The 25,447-nt window shown below is 35.0% G+C and overlaps 1 protein-coding gene across 13 annotated transcripts in view; it reads left to right on the top strand.

Annotated features, from left to right (window-relative positions):
• CEP170 (centrosomal protein 170) overlaps nt 1-25,447 on the top strand; it is a 131,587-nt gene that overhangs the window by 7,397 nt on the left and 98,743 nt on the right. For all 13 annotated transcript variants that reach the window (XM_038542703.1, XM_038542705.1, XM_038542704.1 and 10 more), the window contains one exon: nt 24,187-24,332. In XM_038542703.1, coding sequence (XP_038398631.1) covers nt 24,228-24,332 — 105 coding nt within the window. In that variant the 5' untranslated portion in view covers nt 24,187-24,227. Of the gene's footprint in view, nt 1-24,186; nt 24,333-25,447 lie in introns of those variants that run through there.

Here is a 25,447-nt window from a genome sequence, read left to right as displayed (position 1 = left end):
AATTGATTCAGAGCCCCTACTCGTGTGATCTTAAACATGTCACTTAATTTCAGAAATTCAGTTTCTTCATCTATAAAATAAGCTAGTGATAGTCCATTTACTTCAGAGGTTTATGTTGAAAAGCAAAAGATGTAGGCGTAAAAGACGGATCTCTTCCCATAGCCCTAGATGTGGCAGTGTCACTTAGTAGTGTTACACCTGAAGAAATGTTTTGTTTGGAGTGATGAATAGAAATATTTTTTTCAATCTGACACTGTAGGAATAGTTTTCTGTTTCTTCTGCATTTTGTCCCCATAAGGCATTTTACACATAATTTTAGTGTTCTTGGGAGTGGAGAAAAAGACATGATGTGAGAAAGAGGCTTTGAGATTATTACTTTCTCCAATCCTAAATTCATCCATAATTCCAAGCATAATGTCTAAATGAGAATGAAGTCAGAAAAAAGTAAGGAGTCCAGCTTACTTTTTTTCCAGGCCAAAAGGACATTTTTCCTCTTTTTAACTGGCTTTTTTTTGTGGAAGGTGTTTTTTACCAGGTAAGGGTTTGTCACATCTTACATGGAATAATAAAGTACAAATTCAAAGCTGAGGGGTTGTAAGGAGTCTTGAACTCAGGGCAGCCAAATAGAAACTGATTTGAGGAGACAGAGGACAGAGGAAATGAGCATACTTGATACAGAGGTAAAGTATAAAATACTTATTTTGGTGAAAAAGGAACATTGCAAATAGAGGACTTTGAGCAATAAGTCTGCAAAGGACTATCACTTCAGAATACCTGTCTTGAGGACCCCATGTATTATTATTTGCTTTGGTTGCTCAGTAAACACTTCTCATTGGATAAACAATGCATTGCAAATTGAAGCCCACCATATTCCTTCAGGCTATTTTTTTTTTTTTCATATTACAAATCTAATCCTTGTCTATTGCAGAATATTTAGAAGATACCATTACGTCAGGAAGAACACTTCTCGTAATCCCGCTAGCCAGTGATGCCACTGTTAGGTTTTCTTGTCTGTTTTGGCTTAATTTGTAACATTTTATCATAAGATTAAACTTTCTGACTAATTTTCTTTTATGACCGTATAGGAGTCTGTGTTATCAAACTTGTAATTTACTTAGAATTTATGGAAATTAAGAATATTTTAAAAATTGTGAACAACTGTGAATTTCTGTGCAAATTACTATTTTTCTTTGCCAGTATTTTAAGAAATTAAATGTATTAAAGAAAATTTGAATTTGAATGCCTTATCTAATTTTCTGATGAAATCAATCTCCTCTCCCTGGTCTTTTCCAGTATACACTTCCATCATTGGCGTATGAGATTGTTGCTTCAACCCTACACCAATGCTGGATATTACATACTTTTAAAAAATTTTGCCAAGGTGATAAATTGAAAACCTTATTTAGATTTTTCTTATCAGTAATATATCTGAAGAACTTTTTAAAAAATAAAAAGTTTGTTGGCAAAATATATATATTGGCCACTGTATTTCTAATCTGAATTGCTTGTGTGTGCCCTTTGTTAATTTTTTCTGAAGGAATGTTATTATTGTATATACTTGTTACAACTCCTTTGTCATATACGTTGTAAAATTTTTTCCCAGATTGTCATTATCTTTTTTATTTTTACCCAACAAAGATTTTAACTTGTGTGTAGCCCAATTTCCTCTTCTCCTTTATGAAGTAATACCACTGTACAGTTTTATTAAATATATACCTGTATTAATTCTCATGGATTTTATGATGTTAATATGTGCAAATGTGTTAGTTTTTCTAAAATGTATTTAGACCTATGTATATAGCTTTCCATACCCATACCATTTATTGCATTACTTTTCATTAGTTGATACAATTTGATAATGTTCTATTAATATGCTTAGCTTTATTTCTGGATCTTTTTATTCCATCTACCTATTTCTGCACTGCTATATTATTACTGTGTTGTATAATATAAGTTTGTAACATCTGTTTATAAATGGGACAGACTGGGGCAGCCCCCTTGGCACAGCGGTTTGGCGCCCCCTGCGGCCCAGGGTGTGATCCTGGAGACCAGGGATCGAGTCCCACATCGGGCTCCTTGCGTGGAGCCTGCTTCTCCCTATGCCTGTCTCTCTGCCTCTCTCTCTCTCTCTCTCTTTCTGTGTCTCATGAATAAATAAATAAAATCTTTAAAAATAAATAAATAAATGGGACAGACTGTTCTCCCTATGCTACATTTGCTTTAACAGAATTTACTTAGTTTTCCTTGTATGCTTATTTTTTTTCAGATGTGTTTAAGCATTATTTTGTCAGGCTCATTTGAAAAAAAATCCTTTTGAGGTTTTGATTGAGCTTAAACTGAGTTTATTGATTTTTTTAAAAATGATCTGAAAGATGACAAGGGGGTAGATTTTGGGGCCTTATTTTTGTTTCTTTTAATTCCTAGTCTAGTGTAGTGTAGTCTAAACTAACCTACAGGTTATATTAGTTTCAGGTGTACAACATAGTGATTCAGTAATTCTATACATTGCTCAGTGCTCATGGCAATAAGTATACTCTTAATCCCCTTCACCTGTTATACACATCTCCCACCAACCTCCCCTCTGGTAGCCACCTGTTTGTTCTCAATAGTTAAGAGTCTGATTTTGGTGTGTCTTCTTTTTTTTCTTTTACAAGATTTTATTTATTTATTCATGAGAGACACAGAAAGAGAGAGGCAGAGACATAGGCAGAGGGAGAAGTAGGCTCCCTGCCGGTGAGCCCGATGTGGGACTTGACTCGGGATTCTGGGATCACGTCCTGAACCAAAGGCCAGACACTCAACCGCTGAGCCACCTGGGTGTCCCCCCCTTTTTTTCTTTCTTAAATTCCACATATGAGAAATACTAGGGTATTTGTCTTTCTCTGACTGATTTCACTTAGCATTATACGCTCTAGATCCATCCATTTTCTTGAAGATGGCAAGATTTCATTCTTTTTTTATGGCTGAGTAATAGTCCATTGGGTATTTGGGGTCTTAGTTTTTGATAGTGTTTTCAGATCTATTCAAGTTCCTACCTATTTTTTTTTAGTCAGTTATGTCATTCTCATTTTCCTAGAAGTTTATTCATTTGAGATTTTCAAATTTAGAAGTATAAAGTTTAGTTCTTAAATTTAAAAAAATCACATGTGTGCCTATGTCTTTTTATTACAAAACCAAATGTTTATGATGAACGAAGCAAAAAATCTGTCAGGAATTTTAGTACTTTTTTTTAAGAAGTAACTTCTGATTTAGCCTTCTTATTTTTGTGTTTTTAATTCATTAATTTCTTTTTAAATTTTTAATCCTTTATTAGTTTGTTGGATAAGTTTATTTTTTCTAGTTTAGTAGAAAATACATCTAAGGCTTTAAAGTTTTTCTTACTTCAGCTTTTGGTGCATTCCTTAGATTTTATATAAATAATGTTTCCAGAGATTTGACTTTTTAAACTATCTTATTCTTTCACTAGTGTTAATTGATGAGATGGGTTGTTTGAATACAAAGGTCTGTGTGTATGTGGTTTATCTCAAATATACAGGGAAATTGGAAGAATTTCATAGTGAATACTCACCTCACCATTTGTACCATTAACATTATATTAGGGTTTTTGTTTTTTAAAGACTTTATTTATATATTTGAGAGAGGCAGAAAGAATGAGAATGCAGGAGGAGGGAGAGGGAGAAGCTGACTCCCCACTGAGCAGGGAGCCCAGCACATGGGGCTGGATCTCAGGACCCTGAGATCATGACCTGAGCCTAAGGCAGATGCTTAACCAACTGAGCCGCCCAAACACTCCAACATTATATTAGTTTTATCACACATCACACACATATATCCATTGTGTCTGTTCATCAGTGCATTTTACATTTTGAAGCATTTCAAAGTAAACTGCAGACATGAATGTGTGCATGTAAGAAAAGGGCTCTTTTTTTATTTTTAAGATTGTATTTATTTATTCATGAGAGACACAGAGAGAGAGGCAGACACAGAGGGAGAAGCAGGCTCCACACAGGGAGCCCAGTGTGGGACTCGATCCTGGTACCCTGGTACTCCAGGATCACGCCCTGAGCCGAAGGCAGTCGCGCTCAACCACTGAGCCACCCAGGCGTCCCAAGAAAAAGGCTCTTAAATCATTTGAAACTATTTCACTTTTAAGTTTTTTAGATGTGCTATTGAAATATTTTCTAACAATCACTGTTAAATTAAACAATGAGTTACAGACAGGTGACAGAGATAAGGGAAATTGTCAGCTACGGAATTGTTGAACTAGGGAAGGTGAATCAAAGACATTTGGCTTTCAAGGTCTTACAGACTCTTAGTTCATACTGCTTTCTTCCTACTGTCAGCCCCTTCTGTAGATGTTTCCTGCTCCTACTGATATGTGACCCAACAGTTTTTCAGATCATTGTTGTTCAGTGAGCCTAGGGATAGTTTACTCTTCTTTCAGATTCTGAGTTTCTGATCCATGCTGAACCCTCTTTACTAAATTCGCCTCATTCCTCCAGATGAGTCAGCTGATTTTTTATCTGACTTTAATATAAACTGATTGATTCTTATTTGTCTACAGACTTCTCAGAGAGGCAGTCTTTGGAGCCTGCTGGTGGCCAAGCAGGAGGGTAAGGGGTAGATTAAAAATAGACTGAGTCTTGCATGAATCTTCAGTGTTTATGGCTTAAAAAGATAGTGTCAGAGAATATTATCAGGTAAAAGTTTTCTGCTTTTCAGTCATATTCAAATTCTTAAGCCAAGTCTGAGTTTGTAGGAGTTGGCATCACTAGCATCATTTTAAGATACTCGAGAAAAATATGATGGAGACTGTGATTGTGGGAGCAGCCCAGAACTTGGTGTGAAAGCCCCGGTTTGAATCTAGATGGCTCCTGTTTACTACTACTAGATTTGTGACCCTGTAAGTCATTTAACTTTAGCTTTCTTGAAGGCAAAAATGACTCCCATGCACTTCTTCTGGGAGTTAAATGAAGGCTGAGAGTTTAAGCACTTAGCACAGTTGCTGGCACAAAGAAGGTACTTGGTAAATGTTTGAATCTAAGTCTTGAATGATTTCTTGTAAAACAGCAGTTAGGTTTTAACAAAGTTGTGCACTTCTACCAAAGAAAGCAAGTCAGACTTTACATTTTTCATAAACTGGCAGAGGAAACTTGGCAGGAAATTTTAATGCCTAGATAATTTATGGAAATATAGAACTTATTTTCTCAAGCATTTTCTTTAACACTTTATAAAATGATTTTTATGAAGAAATCCGGTCTTTTTTTTTTTTTAAGATTTATTTATTTATTTATTTATTTATTTATTTATTTATTTATGGTAGACAGAGAGAGAGAGGCAGAGACACAGGAGGAGGGAGAAGCAGGCTCCATGCCAGGAGCCCGACGTGGGACTCGATCCCGGGACTCCAGGATTGCACCCTGGGCCAAAGGCAGGCGCTAAACCGCTGAGCCACCCAGGGATCCCCAAAATCAGGTCTTATTAAATCACTGGCTTTTCCTATCCAAATTAAGTCTTCTTTTGGAAATATGTGATAAACTCATACAGAATATATGGCTATTGATACTAGAATGTCATCTTCATTTTTTGTGAAAAAATTTTTCACAGTTTAATGCCATTTTAGGTGAAAGTTGTAAATTACATTTTTTCTCAATACTTTTTTCTCAGTATTTGCTTTGTTTTTTGAAACATTTAATTAATTATATGGTAAAGGTAAAATTTGAAGCACTTATTTCAAAATAATCAGGAGCGTATGAAAACAAAAATTTTCCCAGTACCGAGTTTGTTCACATGAGCATAGAACAAGTATTTTGGCAAGTATCCAAAAACAGCACAGCTGTGGATTTATTGTTTTGGATTAACTGTACATTTCAAGTGGGGGTAGGGCTTTAGAAGAAAATTTTTCCCAAGATATATTTTTCATTTTTGGTCTGGTCAAGTTATATAGCAGAGCTGAATTTGTGAATATGATTTAAGTGTATGTCACTTTCTCAGAGATGTTTCCCCACACCACTCAACCTAAAATACCAACACCCTAAAACTGTTACATTATGCTGTTTTCTTTGTCTTTTCACATTCCTGCCTTCCCATTGTCACTAAACTTGTCTTCTTTTACTTAGCTCTTTTTTGTCTATTTTTACTTCTGTGTTCTGTGGGATAAAGAACTTTTTCTATACTGATTATCACTCTTTTCACTCTTACCTATAGTACTTAGTGATTAAATACTTGTGAATGAAAAATAAATAGATTAATTCATTTTAGAATGTTTCCTAAAATTGAGTCCTCAGGTATAAATTGGTACATACTGTTTATGTCCATTTTCTAGAACTTACATAATTTTTGTAGTTAAAATCAATTTTGTGATCATATGTATATGAATGAAGTTCTTAGAATGGTACATGCTCAGTAAATGCTACTTATTATAAATAAAAGATTACAGATAATTATATCTGTTTGCTTTTATAACATATGATCAATTATATCTATACCTTCATTGAGTCTGAGTCTTTAGCTAAAATGCAACCCTAATTTTTTTTTTTCCCAAAAGGCAAGAGGCTTTAATGTTAAGAATATTTTCTACAGGGATTTTAGTATGGGGAAAATGTGAAATAAGAATTTTGAATATATACATTTGTTTAAAATTTTTTCAGTTATCTTTTGGGTACTTGGTGTGATGGGATAAAAAGATATGGTATTAGTAGGAGTTTGATTTCTAATTGCTAAACCTTGGAAACAACCAAGATGTCCTTCAGCAAGTGTATGGGTACATAAAAACTATGGTAGACCCAGACAATGGGATTTGGCTCCAAGAAGAAATGAGCTATGAAGTCAAGAAAAGACATGGAGGAACTTGGAATGTATATTAGTAAGCAAAAGAAGTCAATCTGAGAAGGCTACATACGAACTTTATGATTCCAATTTATATGACAGTCAAAAGGCAAAATTGGTGACAAGAAAAAGTTCAGGGGTTATAGGGGAGTGATGAGTATGCAGAGAGCACAGGATTTTGGGGGCAGTGAAAATACTCTGTGATTCCGTAATGATGGATATATGTCACCATACATCTGTCTAGATCCATAGAAAGTGCCACACTGGGGGTGAATCATAATGTAAACTGTGGACTTTGGTTAATAGTGATGTGTCAGTGTGAGTTCCTCAGCTGTAAAAAATACATCACTGTGGTGGGGGATGTTGACACTGGAGGAGACTATGCCTGTCTAACACAGGTTAGAGTATTGGGAAATCTCTGTACCTTCTCCCTGAATTTCGCTGTGAACCTTACTTAAACTGCTTTAAACAAATAAAATTTTAATTAAACAAATTTTTAAGGGCCTGGTACAAGTTCTAACAGCCTTATGGCAGTTGATGCAGCAGCTTAGTTCACTTTAACGTATAAGCTTTACTGTTAGGTTTTTTTTCTTCAAGTTTTTATTGAAATTCCAGTTAGTGAACATACAGTGTAATAATTAGTTTCAGGTGTAGAATTTAGTGAGCCATCACCTACATATAACACCCAGTGCTCATTACAAGTGCCCTCCTTAATCCCCATCACCTACCAAATCCATCCCCCACCCATCTCCCTCTAGTAACCCTGTTTGTTCTCTATAGTTAATAATCTGTTTCCTGGTTTGCCTCTGTCGCCCCCCCACCCCACCCCCCACACACACCGCCCATGTTCATCTGTTTTGTTTCTTAAATTCCACTTATGAGCAAAATCATACAGTATTTGTCTTTCTCTGACCAACTTAATTCATTTAGCATAATACTCTCTAGCTCTGTCTGTGTCACTGCAAATGGCAAGATTTCAATTTTTTTTTGATGGCTGAGTAATGTTCCAGTGTGTGTGTGTGTGTGTGTGTGTGTGTGTGTGTACGTACCACAACTCCTTTATCCATTCCTCAGTCAATGGACACTTGGGCTGCTTCCATAATTTGGCTATTGCAGTTAATGGTGCTATAAATATTGGGATGCATGTGCCCCTTTGCAATATTTTTCTAACCTTTGGGTAGTTGTACTGCTGGTTTAAATGACAGTTTCAGGAATTGAAATTTATCACTTTTTTTTCCTTTTAGGTTTTCATTTATTTTGTTAAGAAAATCATATTTTCTTTCTTCTACTACTGTTGTTCATTCAGGAAACAGAAGTAAGTAGGTACTGGGCCAAGCCCATGAAGACCCTTTTCACCCTTTCATGCCTCCTGGTACCAGAAAACCATTGGATTCATCAACAGATAATATTGTATTAAAATAAGAATTACATACATTAGAGGAAAGCATTTTCAGCTGCATGGATTGATAGTCTTAATGCGACTCCAGTTATTTCTTACTCTGCGATAGCAGGACTTGTGGAATAGGAGGAAGTTCATTCTCTATAAAGCCATCTGGTGATGAATCAGCCAGCTGATTCCCAGAAGCAGAGGATATATTGCCCTTAGCATGTATTTTAGCTCAAGTAATTGCATACGCTGAGGATCATTTATAGAATAGTTTTTCTTCCTCAAACCTAATAATCTGAGTTAAACTGGCCTTTGCCATTGGTTATGTTATGCATCGTTTCAGAGAACTGTTATAGTGTTACTACATATCAAGTACACTATTATCTCACAGCATTCTAGTAATTAATCTCACTTGGCTTCTTGCCACTAGTCCTCAATTTTAATTATAAGTGACTTGAAGCAACATTTTTTAAATATAAATAAACAAAACCAGAAAAATATAGGTGAGGTTGAAACTTAGAAGTGTAGTTGAAGCAGTGTCCTCTGCTGAACATATGCATCTTTTATTTTTTAATTTAAATCTTAAATATTAAATTTTTAGTACATTCAATTCTGAAATAAGCTAGGATCTAACAGGAGAGTCCATTTTTAAAGCCAGTTATAGCTATCAGGAACAGGGAAACTGGACTGTGATTCTGGGCCAGTGTTTACTTCCATCTGACCTTCAAAGGTCAGAGCTTTAAACTTTTGTCAGTTAGCTGCTGCATACTATGTGACAAGATAAAGAATATGGAGGAGACAACTGAAGGCAAAGGTGGAAATGAGGATTTAAGGGCTTTATATGTAGCAAAGGTTAAATGATTAATTTCTCACCTTCTGTCCCTGAAGATTTCCATTATCCACTTCAAGATTTGCCACAGCTCCAGAACTACTCATTCATTCATTAAAAATAGCTTGTCAGATACTAGAGGCTGAACGCTGTGTTAGGCTCTGGGGATACAGAGATAAACTTCGTAGTTCAGCTGTGCATGGACTTGAAAGGATACTACCCCCAGTGTCAGCATTCCACAGTGGAGTAATGACATCCTCCTGTTTGTTCAAGTGTCACTTTAGGTTTATCTCCATCATGGCGTCTACTGACCAACATTCCCCAAGGACTAAGTTCCTTGTGGAAAGCTTTTGTTTTGTTTTGTTTTGTTTTGTTTTGTTTTGTTTTGTCTTCATGCACCCTAAATGCCCAGAGTACTTGGATTTGGTAGGTTTCTCTATAAATATTTAATGAAACACTGGGGATGGAAGAAGATAGATTTTTCTTGCTTTCAAAGAGATCACCAGCTAGACACATTATCATATAATAGTGCAGCAACATTAATGCTATAAATTGTAGTTTAAGTGATAGCATGAAAGATGTTTGAAAAAGTATCATAGAACTACAGAGAAAAGACGGGCTTACTCTGCCATGGGAATAGACGTACAGAAAGGCATCTGTTAGTTTTGTACGTTGTCATACTCTGAGATTTCTTCAGTGCTAAAATTAAGCACAGAAGATACAGACTAATATAATTTTGTATCAAATCTAGTCTGCATTTATTTTTTTTTAAAGATTTAATTTTTATTTATTTATTTATGGTAGACATAGAGAGAGAGGCAGAGACACAGGCAGAGGGAGAAGCAGGCTCCATGCCGGGAGCCTGACGCGGGCCTCGATCCTGGGACTCCAGGATCGCGCCCTGGGCCAAAGGCAGGCGCGAAACCGCTGAGCCACCCAGGGATCCCCTAGTCTGTATTTCTAAGGCTGTAGGCTTTTAAAATTAAGTTGTTATGGTGTTAGAAAAGTCATTGAGGTTTGCTGGTATGGGAAATAGAGTTTTGAGTTGCATTTTAGTTTTATTGTTAATCATTTTAAATGAAGCAGAGAAAATTGTATCGATTTTTCGTTAATAAATAGGCTTTCATATTTGTAATTCTTAAGTGAAATTTCCTGGAATTTTTACTGTTTGTAATTAAAGCTCTTAGCTGTTTCTTCTATCCAAAACGTACATATTTACAGTTTTTGTTGATTTTTCATAATTAGATATAAAACTCTTAGGACTCTGAATCTGTTTAGGTTTTTAATCTAAATCTAAGCCATACCTATGCTAATTATGTATTTCATGATTGATGGGTCAGCATACACCCATGGTCTAATCCCTGAAACTTTACTAGTAAGTTTTTGTGCTAATCTTTTGGTTTTTAAAGTTCTTGTACAATTCTAGTGTTATACTAGAGAGTAAATTAGTAGTACTTTGGTAGTATCAAATTTCTTTATTTGAATTCAAAGAACACCAGGATTTTTATTTAATTTGATCTTTAATTTGGAAGGATGATACTTGGTTTTACAATAGTATTCTGCTTGTAGAGTTCTTCTACTTACCAACTAAAAATCTAAACATAACTAAAGCCTCCAGAGTGACAAAAATTTATGTTACAAAACCACCTAATTTATTCACAGGAGCTCTTGTGTAGATTCTATTTGTTTGAGCCTAGTTCCAACATACTTATATATTTTTATGGTTTTGCAGGAAGGAGTAGGGCTAAGACAATGAAAAATGATTGATAAGGGAGAAAACAGAAAAAACAAATTATGTGAGTACAGAGTTTCAGAAATGTAGAACAGTATAGTATTAGGACTGATACATGCATATTAATAATTTCTGAGAAACTCACTATTTTGCAGCATAGTTTGGTAACTGTTAATAATAGTAATAATCACGACCCACTAAAAACAGTGTTCAATTTTCAGTTGTAAGAAATAGATAAATGTGAAATATAATTTAAAGTATTTTGGGGGTACCTGAGTAGCTCAATCAGTTAAGTGTATGACTCTTGATTTCAGTCCAGGTCTTGATCTCAGGATTGTGAGTTCAAGTACTGCAGTGGGCTCCACACCCAGTGGAGCCTACTTAAAAAATAAAGTAAAATAAAGTATTTTCATCCAACATGGGAAAGCTAAAAACTAGTATTAGTCCTTTAAGGCAGGGATGGCAAACCTTTACTGTGAAGGGCCAAAAAGTAAATATTTTAGGCTTTATAGGTCATATGATCTGTATCACATCTCAGCTTGGCTGTTTAAATGCAAACATCTGTGTGCCTACAAATCTTTATTCACAGAGTGGCTCATTTGGTTAAGTGTCCGACTCCTGATTTTGGCTCAGGTCATGATCTCAGGGTCATGAGATTGAGCCCCATGTCAGGATTCATGCTTAGTGTGGAGTCTGCTTGAGATTCTCTACTCTTCCCTCTGTTACCGCCCGCCCCCCCCCGCTCACATGCACATGTGTGCTTTCTCTCTCTCAGATAATAAATTAAAAGTATCTTAAAAAAAAAAAAAAAAGACTTTCTTCACAAAAATAGCAGAAGGCCAAAGTTAGCCAATCCTTGCTTTAAGGGAAAACTTGAATGTCCAAAACAACTTGTTCTAAAGGCAATCAGAAACAAGTACAAAACTAAGCAAAATAAGGATTCACTATGTCTCCAATTTAAAAACAGTGATTCAAGGCAGAGAGAGGGCTCGAGTGGTTTTTTTCCCCTCCAATTACATTTTAAAAATATTGTGGTTAAATATACAGAATATAAAATTTACCAAGATGCCTGGGTGGCTCAGCGGTTGAACATCTGCCTTCAGCTCAGGTGTGATCCCAGGTCCTGGGATCGAGCCCCATGTTGGGCTCCCTGCAGGGAGCCTGCTTCTCCCTCTACCTGTGTCTCTGCCTCTCTCTCTGTGTCTCTGATGAATAAATAAAATCTTAAAATATATATATAAAATTTACCATTTTTAGGCATAAAATTCAGTGACATTAATTGCATTCACAGTGTATAACATACTACTGTCTGTTTCTAGAACTTTCTCATCATTCTAAACAAAAACTCTGCACCTGTTAAATAGTAACTCCTTCTTTCCCCAGTTCTTGTAACCTCAGTTCTACCTTATATCTACATGAATTTGCCTGTTTTAGGTACCTTATGATAGTGGATCATATGATATTTGCCCTTTGTGTCTGGCTTATTTCACTGAGCATAATGTGATGAAGTTCATCCATGTTGTAACATGTTAAAATTTGATTTCTTTTTATGATGGAATAATATTTCATTGAATGTGCAAATCGTATTTTATTTACTCATCCTGATGGGCACTTGAGTTATTTCTCCTTTTTAGCTTTTGTGAACAATGCTGCAGTGAACACTGGTATATAGGTATCTGTTACTCCATACATTTCCATTCTTTTGAGTATATACTTAGGAGTGAAACTGCTGGATGATATGGAAAATCATAATTTGTTTTGTTTTGTTTTGTTTTTAATGAGAGACGGGGGGTGGGTAGCGCAAAGCAGAGGGAGAGGAAAAAAGCAGGGTTCCGCGCTGAGCAAGGAGACAGATGAGAGCTCCATCCCATCACTGAGCCACTACCTGAGCCAAAACCAAGAGTCAGAGGCTAAACTGACTGAGCCACCCAAGTGCCCCTCTGTTTGACTTTTCAAGAAACCACAGCAGCTGCACTTATATCCCTACCAGCAACACACAAGTGTTCCAGTTTCTCCACATCCTCATCAACACTAGTTTTCATTTTTTGATAATAGATCATACATCCTAATGGATGTGAAATGGTATGTCATTGTGGTTTTCATTTGTATTTTTCTAATGATTAATATTCTGGGCACTAATCCCTTATCAGATAAACGATTTTCAAATATTTCTTCCATTCCTTTCACTGTTTTGGTAGTGTCCTTTGATGCACAAAAGTTTTAAATGTTGATAAAGTTTGATTTATCTGTTTTTTTCTTTTGTACCCTGTGCTTCAGTGTTATCTGTAAGAAACCATTACCAAATACAAGGGTCATGCAAATCCCCTTCTTTTTTTCTTATTAGAATTTTATACAGTGTTAGCTCCTATGTTTGGGTCTTTGATCCATTTTGAGTTAACTTTCACATGTGGTCAAGTGAGAGGCCAACTCCATTCTTTTGCAGGTAAATATCCAGTTTTCCCAGCATCATTTGTTGAAAAGACAGTCTTTTCCCCAATAAGTGGTATTGGCACCCTTGTTGAAAATCAGGAATCTGTATATGTGATGGTTTAGTTCTGGGTTCTCTGTTGTGCTTCACTGATACACGTCTGTCTTTATGGCAATATTTTAGTTGCTGCTGCTTTCTAGGAAGTTCTGAAATCAGGAAACGTCCTGAGTATTTACACTTCGGTTGTTTTGGCTCTTCAGGGTCCCTTGAGGTTCCATATAAATTTTAGGATGGATTTCTCTGTTTCTTCAAACAGTGCTCTTGAGATTTTGATAAGGATTGCATCAAATCTACTTTGCATTGGATAGTCTTGTCACCTTAACAGTGTTACATCTCAAGTTCATGAAGACCCAGTGCCTTTCCATTTATTTAGGTCTTCTAAACTTTCAGCATTGTTTTATATTTTTCTTTCTTATTTTTTTTTTAAGATTTATTTATTCATGAGAGACACACAGAGAGAGAGGCAGAGATACAGGCAGAGGGAGAAGCAAGCTTCACGCAGGTAGGCGGGTGTGTGGAGTCCCAGGATTAACGCCCTGGGCCAAAGGCAGGCGCCAAACCGCTGAGCCACCCAGGGATCCTGTGTTTTATATTTTTCAATGTATAAGTCCTGAGCCATCTTGGTTATATTTAATTCTAAGTATTTTGTTATTTTTGATGGTGTAATAATGAACTCTTAAAAAAAATTTCCCTTTCAGATTGTTCAATTGCAAGTAGAAGTGCAACTGATTTTTGACTGGATTTTATATCCTGCAATTTTTCTGATTCCCTTCATGCTGTGAACACTTTTGGGGCCTTCTTTGGGGAGGATATAAATTTTTTACCTATAAAATCATGTCATCTTGGGAGAAAGATGATTTTACTTCCTTCATTCCAATTTTGATATGTAATGTTTCTTTCTCTTCTTACCTAATCACGATGGCTACGGCTAGGATTTCCAAGACCATATAAAATAGAAATGATGAGAGTAGGCATTGTCTTGTTCCTGATTTTAAGGTGCAGGTTTCAGTCTTTCATAATTGAGTCTGGTGTTAGCCATGGGATTTTCATATTTGATTTTATCATGTTCTCTTTTATTCCTAGTTTATTAGGTGCTTTTTTATAATCAGAAAAGGGTTTTGAATGTTTTCAAATGCTTTTTTTGTGTATCAATTGAAATAATCATGGTTTTTTTTTTCCTTCATTCTCTTAATATGGTCTGTCACATTGGTTTTTTTGTATCGAACCATCCCTTTTTTCCAGGAATAGGTTCATATGGCTATGGTTATATAGTCCTTTTAATATGCCAATGAATTGGGTGCCTGAGTGGCTCAACGGTTGAGGACATGATCCCAGGGTCCAGGAATCAAGTCCCACATCAGGCTCCTTGCATGGAGCCTGCTTCTCCCTCTGCCTGTGTCTCTGCCTCTCTCTGTCTGTGTCTCTCTTAAATAAATAAAATCTTTTAAAAAATACGCTAATGAATTGAGTGTGCTAGTATTTTGTTAAAGATTGTTGTATCAAAAAAAAAAAAAAAAAAAAAAAAAAAAAAAAAAAAAAAAAAAAAAAAAAAAAAAAGATTGTTGTATCAGTAGTATAAGATAATGGTTTATCAGTTTTTTGAAGTTTTTATGTCTGTGGTATCAGGTAATGCTGATTTCATAGAATGAATTAGGATATCTTTTCAAGCTTTTGGAAGACTTTGACAAGGATTGGTGTTAATTCCTTTTTACCTGTTAGGTAGAACTTACCAGTGAAGACATCTGGTCCTTGACTGTTCTTTGTTGGGCATTTATTACTGATTCAGTCTTCATAGTATAAGTCCATTCTATTTTTCTGTATTTTCATGATTTAACTTGGTTTGGTTGTGTGTTTCTAGAATTTGTCAATTTCATTTAGGTTATCCAGTGTTTTTGCTTACACCGGTTTGTAATGTTCTTATAATCCTTTTTTATGTATCAAAATTAGTAATGTCACCATTTTTATTTCAGATTTTAGGGATTTGAGATTTGAGTCTTCTTTCAAAGAAATAACTTTTATTGATTTTTCTCTTATTTTTTAATGCTCTTATTTCATTTATTTTTATTCTTTATGATTTTATTCCTTCAGGTAGCTTTGTGTTTCGTTTCCTCTTTTCTCATTCCTTAAGGTGTTAAGAATTACAGATGATTAATAGTTAATAACAAGTTATTAGTCTAAGATATTTCTTTTTAAATATATACATTCACAGCAGTAAATTTCCCTCTTAATACTGCTTTTGTACAGTCCTATAAGTTTTGGTATGTTATGTTCTTATATTCACTTGTCTCATTGGATTTTTTCATTCTCTTATGACTGCTTCTTTTACCCATTGGCTGTTGACAGTGTGTTAAGTTCCACCTATTGAGAATATTCCTGTTTTCATTTCTGTTACTGATTTCTAATTTCCTTCTATTGTGATTGGAAAAGTTGTTTTGCACTTTTCACTCTTGAAATTAAGTTGTTTCTGGTCTAACATAATGGGCTGTCTTGGAGAATGTGCTTTGTGTACTTGAAAAAAATAGGATTCTGCTGTAGCTGAATTGAGCATTTTATATATGTCTGTTAGGTATATTGGACTGTCAAGTCCTTTGTTTATTGATCTTCTGTCTAGTTTTTGTTTCATTGTTAAAAATGGGGTGTTGAAGTTTCTTACTATTATTGTTCAGCTGTCCACTTTTTAAAATTCTGTTAATTTTTGCTTTGTATCTTTTGAGCCTCTGTTGTTAGGTACATATGTTTACATTTTTTATGTGTTGCTATGTTGAATCTTCTATCAATATGTAATGTCCTCTTTTGTTTCTTATCTTTCTTTGAAATTTATTTTTTCTGACAGTAATACAGCCACTTCTACTTTTGCTCAAAAGTGGAGACAAGTGTCTCCAAAGTGCATGGAATATCTTTTTTCAACCTTTTAACCTCTTTGTGCCCTTGTATCTATAGAAACTCTTGTAGGCAGTGTATAGAGAGATCTTATTTGTTTTGAAGATTCATTTATTTATTTTAGAGAGCTCATACAAGTGAGGGCAAGCTGGAGGGAGGGACAGAGGGAGAAGGAGAGAGAATCTCAAGCAGACTTCCTGCTGAGTGTAGAGCTCAACTGAGAACTCCATCTCACAACGCTATGATCATGACCTGAACTGAAACCAAAAGTCGGATGCTCAACCAGCTGCTACCCAGGCACCCCAACAGATCTTGTAATTGTATCTGACCTCCTTTTTCCGCCTTTTTAGAGGAGAGTTTAATACATATGTGTTTAATATGGTTTCTGAAGAATTTACTTCTGTCACCTATTTTTTACATTCTTTTAAGTTTTGTTGTTGTTGTTCCTCCATTTCTCCACTACTGCATGTTTTTTGTACTTAGTTGATTTTTTGCTAACGTGTCATTAGATTTCCTTTCCTGTGTGTTTTTTTAGTTATTTTCTTAGTGGTTACCTTGAGGATTGCAAATAACATCTTAAATTTATAATAACCTAATTTCAGTAATACCAACTTAATTTTAAGAGTATACAAACACTTTGCTTCTGTACATCTCCCTCCCTCCTGTGTTATTTTATATTTGTCACAGATTACATTTTATATATTGTATTCCTATTGACATCGCTTTATAAGTTTTCTTTTTGTAAGATTTTATTTATTCATGAGAAACATAGAGAGAGAGAGGCAGAGACACAGGCAGAGGGAGAAGCAGGCTCCCTGCAGAGAACCCGACTTGATCCCAGGACCCCAGGATCACGCCCTGAGCCGAAGACAGGTGCTCAACCACTGAGCCACTCAGGCATCCCGCTTTATAAGTTTTGTTGTATGTATTTGCCTATTAAATCATACTGGAAAAAGAGAAAAGCTGCAAATCATATCAGAAGAACAATCATCTTGGATTTATATTTACCTACATATTTATTTTACTTTTGTTATCTTTAATTTTTCGCATGGCTTCTAGTTACTGTCTAGTGTCTTTTCATATCAGCCTGAAAGTCTTTCTTTTGCATTTTTCTGTAGGTCAGTATACTGGTAATGAACTGTCAGTTTTTGCTTAACTGGAAAGTCTTAATTGTGATTCATTTATAAGATTTAGTTTTATTAGATACAGAATTCTTGGTTGACAGTTTTTAACCCCAGACTTTATAAATATGCCATCCCACTGCTTTCTCACTTCCATGGCTTATGAGGAGAAATCAGCCATTAATCTTATTAGGGATACATGACAAGTGTCTTCTCTTGATGTTTTCAAAATGGTCTTTTTCTTTCAGTTTTGGCAGTTTGAGTATAATATGGCTGAGTCTGGATCTGAGTGAATTTATCCTGCTTGGAGTTTGTTGAGCTTCTTGGATGTGTTTATATCTTTCCTCAGACTTGGCAAGTTTTTTGTCATTATTTCTTCCCCTTTCTCTGTTTCTTCTCCTTCTGGGACTCCTATAATGTATGTGTGGCTACATTTGACAATATACTACAGATCCCTCAGGCTCCGTTTATGTTACTCTTTTTTTTTTTTTTTCTGTCACACTAGATATTTCAAGTTGTCTTACCTTCAGATTTGCTGATCATTTCTTCTTTTTGCTGAAATCTGCTATTGAACTTCCGTAGTGACCTTTCATTTTATATTATTTGTATCTTCCTGTTATGATCTTGGCTTTCTCATAGATCATTTTGCTGATTTCCCTTAGTTCTTTGTCACATAACACATGTAAGGCAGTTGATTTACTACCTTTGACTAATAATTAAAATGTCTGGGCTTCCCCAGGGATGGTTTCTGTCCATTTTTCCCCCCTACAAGTGAGTTTTCCTGTTGCTTGCTCTCTATATAGTTTGAGAACCAAACTGGATATTAAAGTATTATATTGTGATAAATCTGGAAATTTAATTATCCCACTACTTAGGGATTGCTCAATATCCCTTGTTGAATGCTGAAGCCAACATTTTACTCTTTGAAACTGTGTTTGCAAGGTGTGTATTCCTTGTTGTGTGTGGTCACTAAAATTTCTTTTTTGTCATCTCTGTGGTCAGCCAGTGACTTCATAAGGATTTCCTTAAATACCTGATTCCCAAAAGGGAAAGAAAACAAAGAAACATGCACACTTGACTCTCCAAATTCCTTAAAAGATGTTTCAGCTTTTAGGAGTTGAAGCAATGATGGCCAGCACAAAGGCTCATGATAAAAAGTATCAATCAGCAGCCAGAGCACACAATCCAATATTTTGATGAGAAAGTCTTTATTATATATCCTCTCCAGTGAGTCACGCTAGAAATTCAGGAGGATATCCACAAGCTACTTCTTGGAGCTTTTGGAATAGGAAATGGGGATGGTACGTGCTACCATGCCAAATACTGAAGTTTAGCAGTTGTTTGGCTAGACACCAGAGCCCCCAAACAGTTACTTCATATAGTTATTAGGAGTTCAATAGTCATTTATGTGGAGAAGTGATTCCTGGAGCTTCCTGTTTCCACATTTTTTTGATATTCCTAAGCTTAGGAATTAAATTGTTTACTAGAGTAGAAGTGCTTTGCTTAGCCAAGGAGATTAATATGTAGAAACTGCAACTAGAGCAGTGAAACCCCCTAAACCACTTCTTTGTTTAGCTCTTACAATATCAGCAGTGTGTTTATTGCCCATTAGTGAGGGATATGGGAGTAGTCTCCTGTAGTAAACTGAACTCCATAGGGGAAAAAAGTAAACTAAGGATATTGCCTCCCCACCCAAAGAAAGGGAGCTTGCATTTTCTACCACTGCTGGATTTTCCAATTATTGGTTCTTTGTTACAATAAGCTGAGAGCTTTACCTCTAATTTTTAGTTTTGTGATATATATAGCAGCCTTATATTTAATTATACAAATAAATGTTACCATCAAGAAAAGAGTAAATTGGGAAAAGAGACAATGAAAACATTTCATTTGTAAATTCTAAAGATACTCAAGTGAATGTATTGGACTGAATGTACTTACGGAAAGATACTGTATTTTAGTAAATTATACTCCGTGTGCATTATATTATAGTCAGTGGTGAAGCAAATCAGCTCACATCTGTTAGGGACTTCAAACAACATTTTCATTTTTTGCTCATATATCTGTTGTTCAGCTGGAGGTTGGATGATACACTGACCACCCTATTTCAAGTTATATGTTAGATCTATGTCTGTTTGACATATCTCTCATTCATCTTGGACAAATAGGCTAGCCAGGGCATGTTCCTTTTTTTTTTTTTTTTTTTTTTTTTTTTTTTTTGGTGATGGCAGAGGTGCAGGAGGGCAAGCCAATTGCCCAAGCACATTTTAGGCTTTATTTGCATCACATATACTGATGTCATCCTGTTGGCCAAAACAAATTATAAGGCAGAGCCTAGAGTTAAGGAATGGGAGATTATACCCCACCTCTGATTGGAAGAATGCAGAATCACAGGGCAAAGGTTATAGTTTGTGGTATAATTTGAATATGTAAGAGGGCCTGGGCCTGCAGTCTTCAAAAAACTCAATGAGCCTCTGTACAATCATACTTTAGATCCCAATGAAGACTGTTCATGCTTTGAGAAAATGTTGTAGGAATTTTAATAAATGATCCATTAAACTTCTCTAGAATTGAAATATGAATGAAATATAAAGACTAACATTTTTAATTTTATGATTAATCCATGAGCTACATTATATTGTCACAATTTTTATCCTGAAGTGTCCTTTAAGTGAATACTTTAGAGAATTGACATAGAAAATACTCAATAAATGCTACTTGTTTGGTTGATATTGTTCTAGTCTCAAGTTACAACTTTAGGGTATTATTTGGCAGAAAAGATTAGGAGGAGAGGGAGAGAAGGAGACGAACATTAAGTGGGTACCTTCCATATGCCAGGTATTATAAGATACCATATCTGTGTTTCATTTTGTCTTTAAATATTCTTTCTTTGGGTTTTTTTTTTCTTTGTACAGATATATCTAAAATTGAGAAGCATTTGTTGTTATTTTTGTCATTTTTGAGGTTTTGAATCACTTAGCACGAGGGACTGGGGTTTTAATTCAGAAAGTCTACTCCAAAATACATGTTTTCTTGGCTCATCCAGAAACTGTACAAGGAAATGTAACTGCTATCACATCTGGTCAACACTCGGGCATTTCTCTACAATTGTTGAACCCAAAGGCTTCTTATTCCCCCAACCCTTAGAGGATCCTGAGCTGAAACCTAGCTTGGACTTTGAGGAAGCTCTCAACCAGGTTTCAGTTTTATCTGTGTGTGTTTATATTACTCAGTGAGTAGAAAAAGATCATTGGAATTGAAGGACCAGTGAGAAAGCTGTCTTAGATAAGGAGAGAGCCCTATGTAAAAATGGAAAAGCAGTAGCTTTTTTTGTGATATCTCATTCCCACCTGCTGTTGAGAAGCTAGAAGAGGTCTCAAGGCCATTGTACCACTCCAGTAAATAAATACCCCTCATCTTGAGGATAACTTTTATTTTGTTTCAGAAATTATGTATTCGTTTATTTATCTTTTAAGTGTCAGTGAAAATCAAAAAAATATATTAAAAGCCATTATTTCATATTTTATGTAATTATATGTAGTTGACCCCTGAACAATACAGGTGTTAGGAGTTCCAAGCCCTACACAGTTGCAAATCCATGTATAACTTTTGACTCCCCTAAAATGTAACTCCTAATAGCCTACTGTTGACCAGAAGCCTTACCAATAACAAACTGTTAACACATATTGTTATATTACATGTATTATGTGTTATAATCTTAGAATTAGGTAAGCTAGAGAAAAGAAAAATGTTATTAGGAAAATCATAAGGAAGAGAAATTGTAATTATCATACTGTATCAAAAAATCCACATATAAGCAGGTTCATGGAGTTTGAACTGTTGTTCAAGGGTAAACTATAATTATTGTTTGTATATTTATATTATAGAATTATAGATTATATATTTGTGTATTAATATAATTCTATTTGATGTTGTCTAAATACTTAAAACAGTGTTTTTGTAGCATACAAACAATGTTCACATAAAATTTGATTTTGAAAATGTTGTATTCCCATTACCATATTTGGCTGTGCTGTTTTAGTTTTCAGTGTTTAACTTCATTTCCTTTTAACATGTCTTATTGTAGTTTTTTGTTTTCCAGTCCCTTTAAATAAATATATAAATAATAGCTAACTTATTAATATCATGTTTCAAAATTGTTCTTTTGTTGGTTTATAAACGCAGTATGCAACGTAAATGCTGTATTTAGATTGGAGGGTTTTTCTTGCATAAAATTTTTTTGATTCTGTGTTGACTTGGCCAGGATGTACATGTGAAATGCTAAAAGCCAATTTGATAGAGACTAGACAGTTGGAAGATTAACAACATTTCCAGCACAGAGTTAGGTGGATGAAAGATTTAAAAATCCAAATAAATTGACCATATCAATTGGTAAGCTGAGAGTGGAGCAAGACTTGATTGTTTAGGCTTTTTTTTTTTTTTTAAGATTTTGTCTATTTATTCATGAGAGACATGGAGAGAGAGAGAAGAGGCAGATACATAGTTCAGAGGGTAAGCAGGCTCCTCACAGGGAGCCTGACATGGGACTCGATCTCCAGATCGAGTCATGCCCTGAGCTCCCAAAATCAGACGCTCAACTGCTGAGCCATCCAATAGTCCCTATTGTTTGGATTTTACAGAATATTATTTGCCTGTTTTAGTGAAACCCACTGTTTCTTGTATGTGCTGATAAATTTATAATCCATAATATTTTTACCTTGACATAAAATTCTACATTTTGTAGGATTTTGCTTTAATGTATAGATATAGTTCTTATTGCAGAATGTTTCAGTTCACTGGAGTATAGTTTGCTTCTATTTAAATTATAACAGAATGTGCCATTTCTTGGGGAAAATATTTACAAATAGATTTTGGTTCCTAAGAAAAAAGTATTGAGTAGATACTATCATTACCCCATTTTAGGAAAGAATAAACCAATGAGCAGGAGATAAGTAACTTGCCCCAGGTCATGTTGAATAAAAAGTAAAGTGTTGGAATCAAGAGACAAGACAGATTCTTGATCTGTCAATCTGACTCCAAAGTTTAAGTTCTAAATGACATAGCCACCTTCTGTAGCACAGTGGTCCTCAAAGCTCAATCCACAGGCCTCTGGGAGTTCTGAAACCATTTCAAAGGTTCAAGAGGTTAAAACTATTTTCATAATAACATCAAAACATTATTTACCTTTTTTGAACTTCTAGTATAAAAAGAAAGGTAGGTAAAGCTGCTCGTTGCTTGGCATAGATCTAGGCTGAACTATACTAATAGTAATTGTATCCTTCACTGCCATGTACCTGCAGTTAAAAAAAAAAAAAAATCCAGTTTCACTTAAGAATGTCTCTGATAAAGTGGTAAAAATGAGTCACATCTTTTTAATATTCTGTACAAGTAATTGGAAGGACCTATAAAGCACTTATGTTGTATACCAAAGTACCTGGTTGTCCCAATGGGAAGCATCTGTATCATTGAGTTGTGAACTGCACTACCCACTTGTTTCATGGAGCACCTTGTTACTTGAAACAATGATGAACAAATTTACGGTTTTGTAGACTTGAGTATTTTGCAAACAAAGCCTGTCATCTCAAAAAAAAAAAAAAAAAAAAGAACTGGTAGTATTTTGTTGTCAAAATTTGAGCTTTCAAGAGAAAACTAGGATTTTAGAAAACTTGATTCTGCCACCATGATCCTCACAGCTGCCTAGCACTTAAAGGCTTTTTTGAGGAGATGAGTGGTGAAATTAATGAATGGGATGTTTTTAAATAATAAAATGAATGTGTCATCATTTGGAAGATCTGTGTAACTCAGGGAACCAATATTTTCCAAATGATGAATTTATAATACAAGATTCCTTCAAAGTTGAAGATGAATTTTCATGTAGCATACTATAAAAAGTTTCAGATATCTTATTATAAGTAAACTTCAAGAAACTTTCAAAGTTTTGATGTAGTATCAAAGAAAAAACTACAGTTCTTTGAGAAAACTATTAAAATAAATTTCTCTTTTCTAATTATCTGAATGAAGACAGGCCTTCTGTTTTAAATGAATAAATCTTCGTTTCTCAGTTTTCATTTCTTTTTATGGTAAATGACATATGTAACCCATATAAACAAAATGCTCTTTGGGGTTCTTTTTTTAAAAAATAGTGAAATGAGGGCTGTCTGGTTGACTCAATTAAGCATCTGCCTTCAGGTCATGGTCCTGGGGTCCTGGGATCCAGCCCTGCATGGGCTCCCTGCTCACTGGGGAGTCTGCTTCTCCCTTTCTCTGCCTTTACCCCATTCATGCTCTCTCTCGCTCTTGCTCTCTGTCTCTCAAATAAATTTTTAAAAAAATAAAAGAGTGTAATGGGTTCCAAGAACAAAAAACAAAAAAAAATTGCTACTCTAGAAAAATGTCCTAAGAAAGTGAAGTACATGTGAGGACAGAGAAATTGCAATTGCATATTTTTAAAAGTTCTTTCAGTGGTCTATGCTTCGTTGACAATTTCTTTGGTTTTTATTTACAGTTCTTAATCAGATATCAAATATATACATTTGAAATTAGTCTTTCTCAAATTATCTATAAATCAGACATTTATTTGTATAATGTTGGTTTTTACTCAGGTTAACATAATATCATGATCATTTACTTGAGAATTGTAGACCTTTATAAGCTGTGCTCAAAGCCTTTCAGAAGTGTGATAAGTGTGAATTGGTTGACTAATTTAATATCTTCCTTTTTAATTGAACTCTTAATATTGAGTCTTTGGACTTAATACACTCCTGAGAATTTGGTAAATCCATTATGTTGTAGGACCTCTGGACTGTTTACTTAGCTAGGAGTAGATGATGCAGTTCTATTCTTAAGCCTGCTTTAAAAGGTTTGATGAATAGATACTAAAGCTAAAAATATCTGAATGTATGTTTTTCTTCAATATCTCTGCAGGATGACGTAGTTTTGCCAGAGACTTAGAAGCTAAGCAGAAAATGAGCTTAACATCCTGGTTTTTGGTGAGCAGTGGAGGCACTCGCCACAGGCTGCCACGAGAAATGATTTTTGTTGGAAGAGATGACTGTGAGCTCATGTTGCAGGTAATTGCATTAGACTTCTAGACGTGTCTACTCAAAACCTGGAACTGGTATAAAATATTCTTCTGTTCCTTTGGAGAATAACACTACATAGATATGAACTTTCTGGCTCTCCTTCTTTTAACTCTAGCTACCAGTTTAATTAATTTTCTCCCTCTTGAATCGCCTAAAAATAAGCTTTAAGTCTTGGGGAATATATTTTGAAAAATGAGATCTCAGAGTAGAGAAGTTTATTTTCAAGTAAGAAGTTTCACATTATGTACTTTAAGACTTGTAAATAATTCATAAAATTAGCATAGCATGAAGTAAAACTGAATTTTAATCACGAATGCTTCAGTGATAGGGAAATTAGTTTCTCTGCTTCTTTTCAAGATGTTCATTATGATACCTTTCAGTAGATTGAGCATAATTAAAGATTGATGGTATTTACTGCATTATATATAAAGAAGTTACTTTTAAAACATATTTACAATGTATTTGAGTAAGGTAATTAGCAGAAAAATGGATCTCCAGATTTTTGAGAATTAGTTATTTTAACAGGTTCCTGTCAGTTTGGAATTAAGTCTTATCCCCTTACTCTTCCTCCTTTTTCTGTTGTTAAAAACTGTAAACAAATACTTAAGGTTAGAAATGTTCTTTCTGTTAGCCTAGTAGTTCTCAGCTGGGGTGATCTTGCCACCCCCTGCCCAAAGGACATTTGGCAATATCAGATTGTTAAATGTGGTGGGAGGTTGGATGTGGTCACAGCTGACATTTAGTAGGTAGAGGCCAAGAGGCCACGTGTGCTTTTAAGCATCCTATAGTGTACAGCATACTTCTCTCCCCACCCTAAACACACACAACAAGGAGGTATCTGTATCTATAGTGCTGAGATTGAGAAACCCTGAGTTATCCCTAGAAAAATCAAATTTACATATGTTAGTTATACACGTTTACTTTAAAATTAGGGAACTTATTTTACAGTTCTGGGGCAATAAAACTGAAGCCACTATATAGCTATGTGAGTATAGTATATGAATGTACTAAGTGTAGTTTATGAGTAAGTTGCATACAATGACACCTTAATTAAACAACATAAGTGCTAGGAATAGAGTAGTACAGATATTTTTTTGTGTTTC

The sequence above is a fragment of the Canis lupus genome, chromosome 7 (assembly GCF_011100685.1).
Source record: "Canis lupus familiaris isolate Mischka breed German Shepherd chromosome 7, alternate assembly UU_Cfam_GSD_1.0, whole genome shotgun sequence".
Lineage (NCBI taxonomy): Eukaryota > Metazoa > Chordata > Mammalia > Carnivora > Canidae > Canis > Canis lupus.
The sequence above is the reverse complement of the archived record's forward strand: the minus strand, read 5'-3'. Positions and strand labels throughout refer to the sequence as shown.